Below are 14,196 nucleotides of genomic sequence, written 5' to 3' on the forward strand. Positions count from 1 at the left end.
TATGGATGACCTCCTACTTCTGTCCCCAACTGAGGAGGGGCTAAAAAAAGTCTGTCAATCCTGGAAAATCACTCTGAAATTTGGAACCTCCCCATAAATAAAGAAAAAACTAAAATAATGATATTTCAAAAAAAGACACGTTCAACAGACAATAAATATAATTTCACCCTTGGTGAAAGCAGACTTTCCCAAGTGACAAGCTATAACTATTTGGGCCTAAATATTTCCTCCACAGGCAATTTTAATCTGGCTATTAAAGACCTGGTTGACAAAGCACAGAAAACATATTATTGCATAAGAAAATCTCTATACCAATGCAACACCCCTATCAAATTGTGGCAAAAGATTTTTGATTTGGTTATCAAGCCCATTATCTTATATGGCAGTGAAATTTGGGGCATAAAACATCAAGATAATTATGAGCTATGGGACAAAAGCCCAGCAGAAACACTACACCTGGAATTCTGTCAGAACATCTTGGGGTACACAGGAATGCAACAAATATTACATGCAGAGCAGAACTTGGAAGATATCCACTATTAGTTGATATTCAAAAAAAAAAGCATGCAAATTCTATCACCATGTACTGTCCTCAAAACCAGAGGAATATAATCACAGTGCCCTTCTACAGAGGAGAACCCACCCAGAGAGAGATCCTTTTGATTATCTTATATCAAAACACAATTTGAATTTGAATACACCTGACATGTCTCAGGCAAAGTTAAAACATATCGAAAAATTAACAAAAGAAGAATATTACAAATATTGGCTAAACAATATTGAACAATCCAACAAATTGAAATGTTTCCAAAAAATCAAAACCAATTATGAATTTGCACAAAGAAAATGACTAACATCTTATAGATTAAGTGAACACTCTCTGGCCTTAGAAATGGGAAGACACAGGCAAACCTGGCTTCCTAGGGAAGAAAGGTTGTGTTTGCAGTGCAGTGAGGGAGTAGTAGAAGAGGAAAAACACTTCCTCACTGAATGCAGTAAATTCAACACAGTCAGGAACCAATATTTTTTTCAATTCAGCCAAATTATACCTCAGTTTGAACTATTAGAAAATGAAGACAAGCTCCCATACTTGTTGGGAGAGCATACAAGTTGTTTAAAAACTAGCTGCAAGGTACCTGTTAACATGTCATAAATCGAGGAAGTGAGTGACCCATATTGTGACATGCTTTGCTTTATATCAATAACCAATACCCATGATAGCACATTGATAAATATACAGTATATAGTAATACTGTATCATTATACATTTCATTTATTATTTTCTCTTTTTAAATATTATCATTTTGTTATTATTATTATTATTATTATTATTATTATTATTTTTTGTATTTTTTTATTTTTAAACAGATATTGTATCTGTGTTGTTTTGTTATATGTTTGCTTTAGGAACACTGCTTCATTGAGTAATGCCAATAAAGCTCCATTGAAATTGAAATTGAAATTGAAATTGAGAGAGAGAGATGGAGAGAGAGAGAGAGAGATGGACAGAGAGAGATGGAGAGAGAGAGAAGGAAGAGAGAGAGAGATGGAGAGAGAGAGATGGAGAGAGAGGAAGAGAGAGAGATGGAGAGAGAGAGAGAGAGAGAGAGAGAGATGGAGAGAGAGATGGAGATGGAGAGAGATGGAGAGAGAGAGAGAGAGAGAGATGGAGAGAGAGAGGGAGAGAGAGAGATGGAGAGAGAGAGAGAAAGAGAGAGAAGAGAGAAAAAAAGAGGAGAGAGACAGAAAAGAGAGAAGAAGAGACAAAGAAGAGGTGAGAAATAAAGAGAGAAGTGGAGAAGTGAAGTGGTGAAGTGGATAATGTGAGTTTTTTGTGGAATTTCTTCCTTTAGATTCTGCACACAGGCCACTATATACGCTCTGACAAAACACACACACACATTTTAATTCTTTATTTAAATCCACAAATCATATTACAATAGACAGGATTCAAATATTTCAAGAGATAAGATAGGGCTTTGTCACTCAATGATATTCAGGGGTACAAAAAACATCTCTTGCGCCATACTGCAAGGCTGCCTATAACTGCAGATATGGAGCAAAACGTTGCTAGCTGTTTTGTTTTTCTGCTGGAGAGCCCTGCCAGCATAAACCCATTGGTAACAAGTTTGTGGACATGCCCCAAGCTGCCAAAGATCAACACCACTAGCTTGCACTGATAGCCTAGGTCACATAGTTTTGTCCGTATGGGTAGGTACTTCATGATTTTGAGATGAGTCTGTGACAACTGCATCAGATGCCTGTGGTGCTGTGTGTGAGTTGTGTTGTGTCCATTCCAATTTGACTGACATTCTGTTGCACAGATCATTTAGGTCCGACCAGTCTGATCGGACTCCAAACCCTGCAGCTTGTGTGTCCAGTTTCCCGCTGCTTTTCCTCCTAAAGCCTAGGAAGCTGTCCTGGCCTGGTTTGGCCAGAGGGACCTTCCTCTTCCTGAGGTGCAGCAGGAGGGAAGCTCTGGCTAGCTCTTTGACAGTGGCATCGTCATTGTTGAGCATGCAGATGATGTGTGTCAGCCTGGTGGCAGTGTATACCCATTCCACGTTTGGGACACCCAGCCCCCCCTCTTTGCGTGAGAGGAAGATAAGGTCCCGGGTAGAGTGAGAGTTCAGCCCCAGCCATTTTCTGACAGCCTGGACGGTTTTATTGTTCATGTCGCGTAGGACATTTTGCGGGATGTGGACATTTGCAAAGAGGTGTTGTACCTTTGCCAGGGCCACCTCTCTGATAGCGTCCAGTTTCATGACTACAGGGAGGGGGGAGGAGTCGATTAGGTCGATCCTGTTCTTATAGGCATGGCATAGCTCCTGTACCTGCTCCCCCCACTCACCTGCAATGTTGATGTTATGGCCAAGATAGGTGTATGACTCATGGCGTGGGTAGACTCTGATGGGCTGCCCCATGATGGTGAAGGAGGGGGGTTTGTCTGATTTGGCTTTATACCAGCGGTTGCCACCGCTGCGTCGCTCATATAGTGCTGCGCACTTTGTGTTTTTACCTCCAGTTTTGACCAGCGAAGAAATTCGTCTGTTCTGGCCAACATATTATGTATGACGCCCTCATCTCTGGAGGAAATCTCTACGTCGTCTGCATACCCCTGAACAGGGTTTGGGGATCTGGTATGAGGTGGTGCACACTGACAGAGCCACTTGAGCCACTGGTTAATGGCAAGGATGAAGTTCACCGCACTCCAGGGGCAGCCTGTTTTAATCCCAACCTGGAGAGGAATGGGCTGAGTTGGTGTCCACAGATCACCTGCAGAAAGGATCCCCTATATACATCCGTTATGATGTCTACAAAGGGCTGGGGTAGATGGATCTCCTCCAGTGCACTCAGCATCATTTTGTGTGATAGTGTTCCAAAGGCATCTCTAAAATCCAGGAATACAGTATAAAGTTTACATGATTCGTGTTTAAAATCATCCACTCCAGTTTTAAGGCAGAACACATGCTCGTTCATACCCTGTCTGTCTATATAGGCTTTTTGTTTGGGTGAGAGGATGCCTGTGTCTACTAAGCAGACATTTCATAAATATTTAGTAAATGGTGGGAAGGAGAGAAATGTCCCTCCATGTGGATGGGTCGTTTGGAATGTTGTCTTTCTTAGGTACTCTATGGATGAGGGCCCCCTTCCATGATCCTGGCACCTTACCATTAATCAGGCAGGTGTTAAATAAATACGTTAGTATTTGGGTGGACTGGGGTTTTCTGGCTTTGATGGTCTCGTATGTCACCCCATCGTATCCACTGGCTCTGTTATTTGGCAGGTGGGAAATAACTTTATCTACTTCTTCAAAAGTGAAATTAGCAGTAGATGGGTAATAATCTGGGGTGACTGTCTCTATGCTTGTGGACCAAGGGGGCGTGGTCAGCGTTTGAGTCGGGCCTGGTTAACTCCGGTTAGGATGGATACCACCTTACTCCACTTCGCTGGATCTCCGGAGCAGGCAAAGTAAGTTCTTTCTTGGAGTAGCTTACAGTGGGCAGTGCTTCGACTTGGCCAGCTTCACTCGCGGGTCCAAGATGGGATCACGCTGTATCACGCGACTTTAATTTGTATTTTTCCAGTGAGACGCTGCAACAACCCAAACAACCGGTAGATGGCTCCAAGGGAGCAGGGTGTCTCGTAAAAGAAATGGAGCCTGGAAAACCCTACACAGACTTCACTACATACTTTAGCAGACTGGTTTAGAAATAATGTAATAGCCAGAAATATGCCTGCCCAGCCCTAATAAAGAAATATTTGGTTAACTTCAGTGAATCCCGTTTGCAGCCGTAGAGACGCAGGGACAAATTAAACATTCTGGTTTTCTCCGAAGTGCAACGATGATAGACAGACATCATTTGGACAAAATATAGAGTATTAACTTCCGTTGCTCAGCCAAATGCCTTCCTGTTACGTCCTGTTATCACGGAGTTACAGGCGATAAACGATTTTTGATGGTCACAAGTTTACTTCATTAGGGACTATTAGTTATTTATTTTTTTGGATTATTAAAGAAAAGTTTTCCCTCATTTTTTCTAAAGGATTATGAAAAATCACTGTCAACTTTTTCCGGGTTTATCTGTATTTTAGTTTCAGAGCATTTATCATGCTATCCCCAAACTCCCACTTTAACAGGGGAATTAATTGCATGAATCATGCACATTGCATGTTTGTCTAATGGATGGTACAACCGGGGCCGATTGAAACGGGACGAGATAGGCTATGACAGTCATTTTGACAAAACATGGAGCATGTTAACCTCCGAACCAATTGACATATAGCCCTGGTAGCAGCAATCTTTTTGATGGGACTGATTCATTATTTATTTTTTTGGATTATTAAAGGTGTTTTTCATTTAAAGGTTTGACACGAGTAGAGCATTTAGTGCTTCCATGTTTGTTTGTAATGGATGCAGTTGCATGACCAATGAGTTGTTAACAGAACCAAGACATATAGCCCAGCAGCAATCTAGCTGATCGTTATTTATTGAAGGGGCCAAGGAATTTTGTTCAATGATCCCTCCTTGCCTGCTAGAAATTGTTCATAATTTGTTAAAAAGACATGACCCTCCCTGCCAATTGTCTTCGCCAGCCACAGCCACACACTTTGTGATAACGTTCTTAAATCAATCTTTCCCGTGAGCTTGCATGCTACCAGTCCTTCTTTTTCAAATGTGTTGCGCTGTTTGCACAATTTCACAAATAATCATATGTGATTAATAGTATGACAAATAATCCCTGTGCACGGGGACCAAACAATGCATGCTAACTTTTTCCGTGTTTATCAATGTATTTTAACTTTCCCCGCTGGCTTGCCGCTTTTAATGTTTTCCCGTAGAATATCCCATATTTTAATACTCTCATAACAGCCCTGCCATCGGCCTGTCTCTGTGTTGCCCTGTTGCTACCCCTTGCCCTTCCAACGAAACAGATGTCTTCAAATCATCGTTTTCCTTGCTTGAAGGCTTAACTTAGAGTGATGTTAACCTATTTAAGTTTAACGGGCGCGATTGTCGTGAGAGCACGCATTCATTGGCTTTGCATGTTCGGCCTTATGTCTCGTGCGCACCTGAGGCTACTCAGCTGCAAGAGAAATAATTTCCCCTGTTTGTATGTTCACTGCAAGTTGGCCTACCATAACTTACCAACTCTGCACTGTAGACTGGCTATTTATATTTTTCTGTGAAATAAGCAAATGTATTTGTTCAACTTTATGAAGCAGAATTACGATAGGGTACTTGGAACATAATACATTTGACAAAGGACAGATGAATGTTGCTAGTGACAAAATATTAACTTTCAGTGTTTTACGATGTCTTTGTCATGGGGAAGTGTTTTTCCCCATGCATTTATTCTAGGTTACTGTCAGTGACTGCCGTGAGAGAAAGCGGGTTCTGTGTTTCGTTCATGTCAGTGACTGTCGCGAGAGAAGCGGGTCTGTGTTGTGTTGCGTTATGCTAATTTATTTTCATTGGGCATACCGTGCCATGCCGTCCACAGCTCTTCAGTTCTGACAAAGCCAAAATTACTCCTTTTGAAACAATGAGTGCAGGAAGCATTTGTATGGTTATATTGCTTGACGGGGTTGTCCCAAGCAGCTTTCAGCCATAAGGCTACTTTGAGAACATTTCAATTCACCCGACACTAATATTCAAAATGTTGAAAACTATTTCGCATAGCCTATAAAGCAGTTTAATTAAATGGAATGTTAGTTGTAAACAAACGAGCTACTTGGTGAGGCTTGGCCTCACAGATCTTCCTTTCGGCCTTAGATGGCAGGAAAAATCTTCACTATAGGCCTATTAACTAACCACCCGATTCACGTTGGCTGGGGAAGGGGGGCCATCAGACACCATTGTGCCCAGTTAATCCGGCCCTTCCCCAAAAAAAAATCACACCTTCCCACCTCTGACAGCTTAAAAGAAGTCAAGAGGACTCCTTACTCACAGACCTATTCACAAACCTGCGGTTTTGAAATCCTATGCAGCTACAGGAGCTTCCAATCGCGAGGAAGCAATTTTGCATTGTAGGCATAACTAACATGCAATAACCGCCAACAACAACCAAAACTAGGCTAATCATTGTCAATGTGTAAATTAAATGTAACATTATTGTGAATCAAATTAAAATGTTCTCTTTGCAAACGTAGGTATAGTAACAGAATCATTTAATAATGTTACAAAGATACTACATCAATCCGTATGTTTCATTGGGCTACTAGGCTATTTGTTTTGCCTTGATTCATTTAGGCTAGGCCTTTTATTCAGGGCCTATTCACAAAGAATGTTAAGGCTAAAAGTAGCTCCTAACTGGCTTAATTTAGGAACAACTCCTAAAAATAATGGGCGGTCACTCCTAACTTTAGGACTCCTAATTTTTTCACAAAAGTAATTCACGAAGCATTTTAGACCTAAAAAGTAGCACCTAAGTCTGGGACAGCTTAAGTCGAGAGGACTCCTAACTCACTAAGACCTATTCATGAACAGCTTTTTGTGGCATTTTACGCTATGATGTTTTGAAATAGCCTATGCGCAACAGGAGCTTCTAATCGTGAGGGAACAATTTTGCATTCATAAAAGGGACGAATAACGCCACCAACAACAACCAAAACTACTCATTGTTAACATGTAAATGAAATGTAACGTTTCATTGTGAATCAAATTAAAATGTTCTCCTCTTTGCAAACGTAGCCTAGGGATATGGTGACAGATTAATTGAATAATGTTGCAAAGGTAGGTTACTGCATCAATCCATAGGCCTATGTTTCATTAGGGCTACTAAGCTATTTGTTTTGCCTTACTCTTTATTCATTTAGGCTAGGCCTTTTATTCAGTTATTAATCTTCCGTCCTTCGCATTTACGATTCTCCGATTCATGTCAGTCATCATAAGAGAGGTGTTTGGAATTCCCGTTACAATCGTGAATCAAGGTGGTCACTTCAGTTTATGAGAACATCCATAGCAGAAGACTCACTCTGTTGTCTGAAAGGCTTTGGAATTACTTTTAAAAAAACTCCATAAAATCTTTAAGTCTCTCATTGTTATTTAAAACATGCAGTCAGGGTACCAAAAACATCTTGCTCGTAAAGCATCATAACGCATTCTGGCGGGTTTGTTATTTATTGTAGGCTCGCGAAACCACATGCCTTTATTTTGGGCAAGCCTGCATTCATTCATTCATTCCAACCTTTATTTATTCTCGGAGGGTCATTGAGGGAAGCCCTCATTTTCAATGAAGCCGAAATTACAGAAGCGAAGCAAAGCGCTCCACAAACAAGACAACATTCGAGGCCTTCTGTTGAAGAATTTTATATAAAGCCTGCGCTGACAGTAATCCTCCTGCCCCTGATAAGCCTACCACAGCTATGGATAGTGTGGAATGTTCAAGTAATAACACAATCCAATGTGTGTCTCAATTGTCCCTCGCTGACCACCTCACACATTTCTCTAGATTTTGCAACGAACTTACATGACACAATGCCATAAAATATGCCAGTTTTAGGACACAGAATAATGTTTGTAATGATACCAGGTAGGCCAGGTATTGTCGAAGGTGCATGGTGAAGTGAAATTTTACTTTGGAAAACAAACATTTGCCGATATCATGCGATCATCAGAATATTGCAACAGATTCTGTGTTCTGACTGTAGGTAACTTGTTAAGCCAGTGGTTCTCAAACTTTTATTTCATTCCCACTTTGATCAAGGGGCATGACTGATGATAGTGGAGATAACGTGTTATCCCCTGAGGCTTTTGCAAGTCAGCATCTTCGACGGTAGTCTATTAAAAATATGTTTTCGATGTCCCAAACGGAGAGCCATACTTTATTGTTTTTAACGATCTCTATGCTACTCACAAAAATGTAGGCATGGGGACATGATGAAGTAGGTTATCCAACTGTCGCGGTGTTAAATTATTGTGATTACGAGCCAGTGGTTTTCAAACATTATGCGTGACTAGGACATCTAACTAAATGCAACAGGCTCATATCGTCCTCATTCGCAAAATGAGGACCAGTGTTTTGTCAAATTGCAAATAGCTATTTGTTTTAACTATTTTTTTTATGATAGTAGCCTATCAGTAGCCTTCATACTATCTTAATCTTGGAATATGGGGAGGGAAGTGGCGCGTCTACAGTCAGCCAAATATGAATGTAATTCTGCGGCATAAAGCAGATGTAATTGTTTATTGTACATGTCAAGCAGTCAATTGACTACATTGCAGTCAAGAAGTAGGGCAAATTAATTTACTTAAACCAAAACGTGGGTCATAGTTGTCTAAGCCTCTATTGCGTAGCCTGTTAAAAACGTCGCCAGATAGTATTAAATCGGCAACAACATTGTTTTCTGCAGAAGCCTACCCAAAGCTACAGATTAATTCTGAACAGTTATTTCTCTACTGGCTCAATTATCACACCACTGTTTTGATTTATGTGGTTGCGTTAACCCCAACACTGACAATAATGTAGACAGCAAATTTCGATTTCGATTTTCGTGTAGTCAAGCCTTAAGCCATACCCAAGTAGCCTAAATCGAGGTAATGTTTAATTATGCATGATTTATTTTGTTATTGAATTCGTGAGGCTGGGATTACTCTCTCTGCAACAATTATGTAAGGGGCGGCAGGCAGAGCGATGTACAGTGACAGAGCGACGCACAGTGGCTGAAAGTGGTACTAAAGCTTCACGCAGCTTCACGCCGCGTAATGCGCGAATGAAGTGGCCATTTGAAAGCGATGCCCACTGTAGTATCCAATGATTTCCTGAATAGTCTTTCATGACTCTCGAACATTGTCCATTCATGGCATTGAAGTTGGCGCACGTAGTTGTCAAAATCCACAGGTGAGTCTTCATCGCCCGATGATGGTTGCGGTACGGGGTCATGGGTTTTCGCCAGTTGTTTGTAGATGCGGCCACTGGCCAGGGCTTGTTTAAAGGCCATCCGTAGTACTGTGACGAGGCACATGTTTAGTATTAGTGTCCAAAGCATATCCTTCTCTACTGCATTAACGATGGCAGTTACAACGGGCGCGATGTTTAAGATTTTATATTGCCATAGTTTGGCACAGGGCTGCGAAAACTCACGCGCGGTGATGTCGGTCGGCCGCACACACACACACACACACACACACACACACACACAGATAGATGGAACTAGTAACACTCTCTGCTTTCTATCAGGGACAAGGTAAAAACATTCATACACACTTCCATCCACCCACATGAGCAAACCCAAATGCACACACACCATCCACTCACAACAAACCCCAGCACTACACCCTGTGCCCCACACACAACCCCATATACAATATACACACACACACACACAGCCCCATATACAATACACGCACACACACACACACACACACACACACACACACACACACACACACAGCCCCATATACAACACACACACATACACATACACACACACATTTTAATGCTTTTATTTTGACCTTAACACAGGGGAAGATTCACAGATCCAAACATTGAAGGAAGTAAGTAAGTAAACACCTAGGCAGGTCTGATCAAACACAGAATGCATTGTGCTTTTTTCATTCTGAACTGCATGATTATGGGTAAACATGGCATCATCACTTCCAGATGGATAAACTATCTGTTATTGCAGGAATGGAGCAGTACTTTGCACACACACACACACACACACACACACACACACACACTCACCTGATGTCTCCTGGGTCCTCAGTCACCAGCACATCTGTCTTGCAGCTGGCCACTGGGTTGATTGATAGCTCCACCGGCGGCACCACAAAGCTCTTGCTGACCGGCAGCCACAGTCCCTGGCCCAGGCTGTAGGACGACCTGCAGGGGGGACAGCAACAACACAGCACTCAGGGGACAGCAACCGGACAGTGCTCAGGGGAGAGCAACCGGATAGCACTCTGGAACAAGACAGTGCTCAGGGGACAGCAACCGCATAGCACTCTGGAACAAGACAGTGCTCAGGGGACAGCACTCAGGGGACAGCAGCCGGATAGCACTCTGGAACAAGACAGCACTCAGGGGACAGCAACCGGATAGCACTCTAGAACAAGACAGTATATATATTTATAAGTATATATACTCTTTTGATCCCGTGAGGGAAATTTGGTCTCTGCATTTATCCGTGAACACACTCAGCACACAGTGAACACACAGTGAGGTGAAACACACACTAATCCCGGCGCAGTGAGCTGCCTGCAGCAACAGTGGCGCTCGTGGTGCCTTGCTCAAGGGCACTTCAGCCGTGGCCTACTGGTCGGGGTTCGAACTGGCAACCCTTCTGTTACAAGTCCGAAGCGCTAACCAGTAGGTCACGGCTGCCCCAGTGCTCAGCAGAGAGCAATTGGACAGCAACCGGATAGCACTCTGGAACAAGACAGTGCTCAGCAGAGAGCAACCGGATAGTAATTGTGTCCCTAAAGGCAATTACACAGTCAGGGTCAGACAGTGCTCAGGGGACAGCAACCAGACAGCAGCCGACCAGCACTCTGGAATCGGACAGCGCTCACGGGGCGACAGAAACAGGACAGCGGTCAGTGACAAGACAAGACAGTGCTCAGGGGGCTTGGATGGCATGAACTGGCACAGGGCCCTGGACAGGGCTGCCCAGCGACGCACTGACACAACCTTGGACAGCTCAGAGCAGTGGCGCGTTGGCAAGGCCGTGCCAAGGCCTGCTGTTGGGCACGGCGCAGGGCATGTTTATTAGGACACGATGCCACCGTGGGTCCTGTCAGCGTAGAGGAGACGCGCCAATGAGAAGGCCAGTGCGAGCGAGCGGCGTTTCCTAACGCCACGTGGCACCTCCTCGGCTGCCTGTGCGGGCTGCGCATCTCAAAATAGATCATTACCTTATTAGGCAATGGGGCGCAGGATACGCCATTACATACACTAAATAATGATGGATGCCACTTATCAGTGGCTGTAATCTACAGCACTGTGGTGCATATGCATCTACTCACACACACACACACACACACACACACACACACACACAGACACCTTACTTGGGAACAATTTCCACTGCTCCTTAATCTGTATTTAAATGTATCTTAATCACGAGTGTGACTGGTTCCTTCTCCGCGCTAACCGCTCTGACGTCCCTGATAAAGTGCTTACTGTTTACCAAGCTGAACGGATCATTAGTCAGCCCAAATTAATTTACTTACCCACAGGGAAGGAATATTAAGTGGGAATTTATAACATGCAAAAGCTGTTCACACAAGCCTTGGTGTTTGACCTACAACAGTAAAGTTCTCCGTTGAAACTTCCCTTTAAGTAGCGGAACTCCCCCTATTATCGTCGCTCCCGTATTTCCACCGTCTTGCGTGTATGTGTCACTTAATAGAGCTGCACAGTCCCGCCCACAGCCGATGCCGGATGTAAAAATTCAATGCAATTTCTCCATTGACAATTGCGGTATAAGCCATAAAAACGTAACTGCACGTGGTAGACTTAAAACCAGCTACGGCTGTACTAAGCGATTGTATATGCTCCTAGAGACACCAAGAGTTCATGGGGCACTAACCTTGTTTTGAGATAAATGCCTTTTATTCGCGATCTCTTGGATAATTACTTCATTACCCACAATCCTGAACAATCCCACAATGATGCCTCTGATTGGTGGAAAGGCCGTTATGGTCATAGTTTGAAATTTTCTCAACGAAAAATATTGACAAAGATGGCGAAAATCTTAATGTGATTAAAAACTTTCTTGACAAATATTGGTACTTGTATCAACAAGTATTGGGGTTTATACATCACACAAACTTAGTCAGGGCCAATACACTATCAAATAGACCACTGTAAATGTTAGTTTAAACACTCAAACTTTTCAGGTAGCCGACAGGCTAACCTTTAGCATTTCCGACATTGTATGACATTACATAATGCAGCTAACATTAGCCTACATGCTGCAAACACAGGTATGAAATATATTATGTTTTAGTGAGTGTCCAAAGGGGTGAAAGCCACTTTAAATCGGGTCACATTATTGACTGTTGTGTGTCCGAGAGTCAGTTTGTGGGTTTTGTAAGGGCTAGCATGAGCGACAAGACCTACAAAGTTGTGGTGAGTTAAGCAGGGAGGTTGGTAACGTTAATGCTGCTAGCAGTGCTAGTTAACATTAGCTAGGCTACTGTAGCCTTCATACTGTATGATTCATATCAATAATTAACCTAGGAATACTTAGTGCATTTAATGAACATTTTGTGTAATAATTCACGGCAAATTAATAAACTGAATATGGTGGTCCAAGAGCAGACCCTGCACCAGTCCATGCATCAGCCCGACTGAGCAGTGATGACAGCATAGGATGAGTCAGGTAACGTTAGGAAGCACTGCCGTTAACGTTAACCGCTTTCACACACACACGATATAAAATACACGATGATAAATGTAAAATTCAATATCAAAACACTATTATTTACACGATTACTCCTGAAATAACTGCTATTAACTGCACAATCACTATATAAAAATCACTGTTTGGAGGAAAGGGTTCATGCGGCTGTCGCCCGGTTGGAAATGGCAAAATAAATCGCTACCGATTTTGCCTATATTATTCAGTGAGGCGCGGTGGTTTATGGGATGAGTAGTTCCTTTGCTCGGAAATGAAAATATGTACACAGTCTTGTACCTTTGACTTTTTTTGGATTTTCTCTTCGTTTTTTCACTCGAAATGATATGTTGTATGCTTATGAGTTATGCCTAAGACATGCTGTAAAACTCTTTTTTTCCAAACGTCAATGGGACAAATGAATGGGAATCTTACATCCGGCACCTAACCGCATTTTGGCTGTGGGCGGGACTGTGCAGCTCTATATCCATTTCTATACAAAGCAAGACGGCGGACTCCTAAAGAAACACAAGCACCCACATCATAGGTGTATCTAAATTAGCTATGTACCAAAAATGACATTTTACTGTGTCTCGAAGAGCTATAAACAGTGTTGTAAGGCTGCGTGTACACATCCGCTTGGAGCTCTAGTGGAATTTTAATGTCATGTCGAGTGTGCCGTTTAAACGGCGTAAATAGGCGACCCATCAGGCCAGCACTATAACTCCGAGCGTGGTAAACAAAACCGGATATTTCAGGCAGTAAATTCTCCCGTAAAGAACCAAACCAGATTTTGTTCAAATCTACACACCTATGGCTACTGAAAAATGTAAGGTTCATTTAGCAAATGTTATTTTGAATTGTTAAAAAACATTGTTGTTTTAGAATTTCCGAACAAAAGTGGTGATAATTGGGGGTGTTATGATATGGCTATTGTAGGCCTATATGAGTATCAGGACTGAGGCCATCGCCCGTGGGCAAGATTAGTGAAAATCTCTGCTAAGATGCCAACACTCTCTGCTAAGATGCTAACACTCAAATGTTTTGACATTGTATGAGAGATATCAGATTGGATACCAGAGGTCTGTTCTAGAGTCTTTGCTGGAGATCAAGACTGGGGCAGATGATCTTCAAATGATTCCGTAAATTGAGCCTTGAATGTTGCATGACCTGACAAACTACTGTGATCAAAAACCCAGTGAAAATAACAAAACATACCGTCGTACACACATTCATGGGGAAAGTCCTGTCTATAGTATTTTCTGTCGGCCTTCTGTCTTTCCTAAGTATTTTCTGTCGGCCTTCAACTGAATGTAGCAGTCCACCAGTCCACTCTGCGGCTTCAATACC

General features: G+C 42.5%; 1 protein-coding gene across 1 annotated transcript in view; it reads right to left on the reverse strand.

Annotated features, from left to right (window-relative positions):
* LOC125304310 (astrotactin-2-like) overlaps positions 1-14,196 on the reverse strand; it is a 530,850-nt gene that overhangs the window by 254,688 nt on the left and 261,966 nt on the right. Inside the window, 1 exon segment of the mRNA XM_048258462.1 lies at positions 10,191-10,328. Within this exon segment, the coding sequence (XP_048114419.1) occupies positions 10,191-10,328 (138 nt within the window).

Source organism: Alosa alosa, chromosome 12 (assembly GCF_017589495.1).
Source record: "Alosa alosa isolate M-15738 ecotype Scorff River chromosome 12, AALO_Geno_1.1, whole genome shotgun sequence".
Lineage (NCBI taxonomy): Eukaryota > Metazoa > Chordata > Actinopteri > Clupeiformes > Clupeidae > Alosa > Alosa alosa.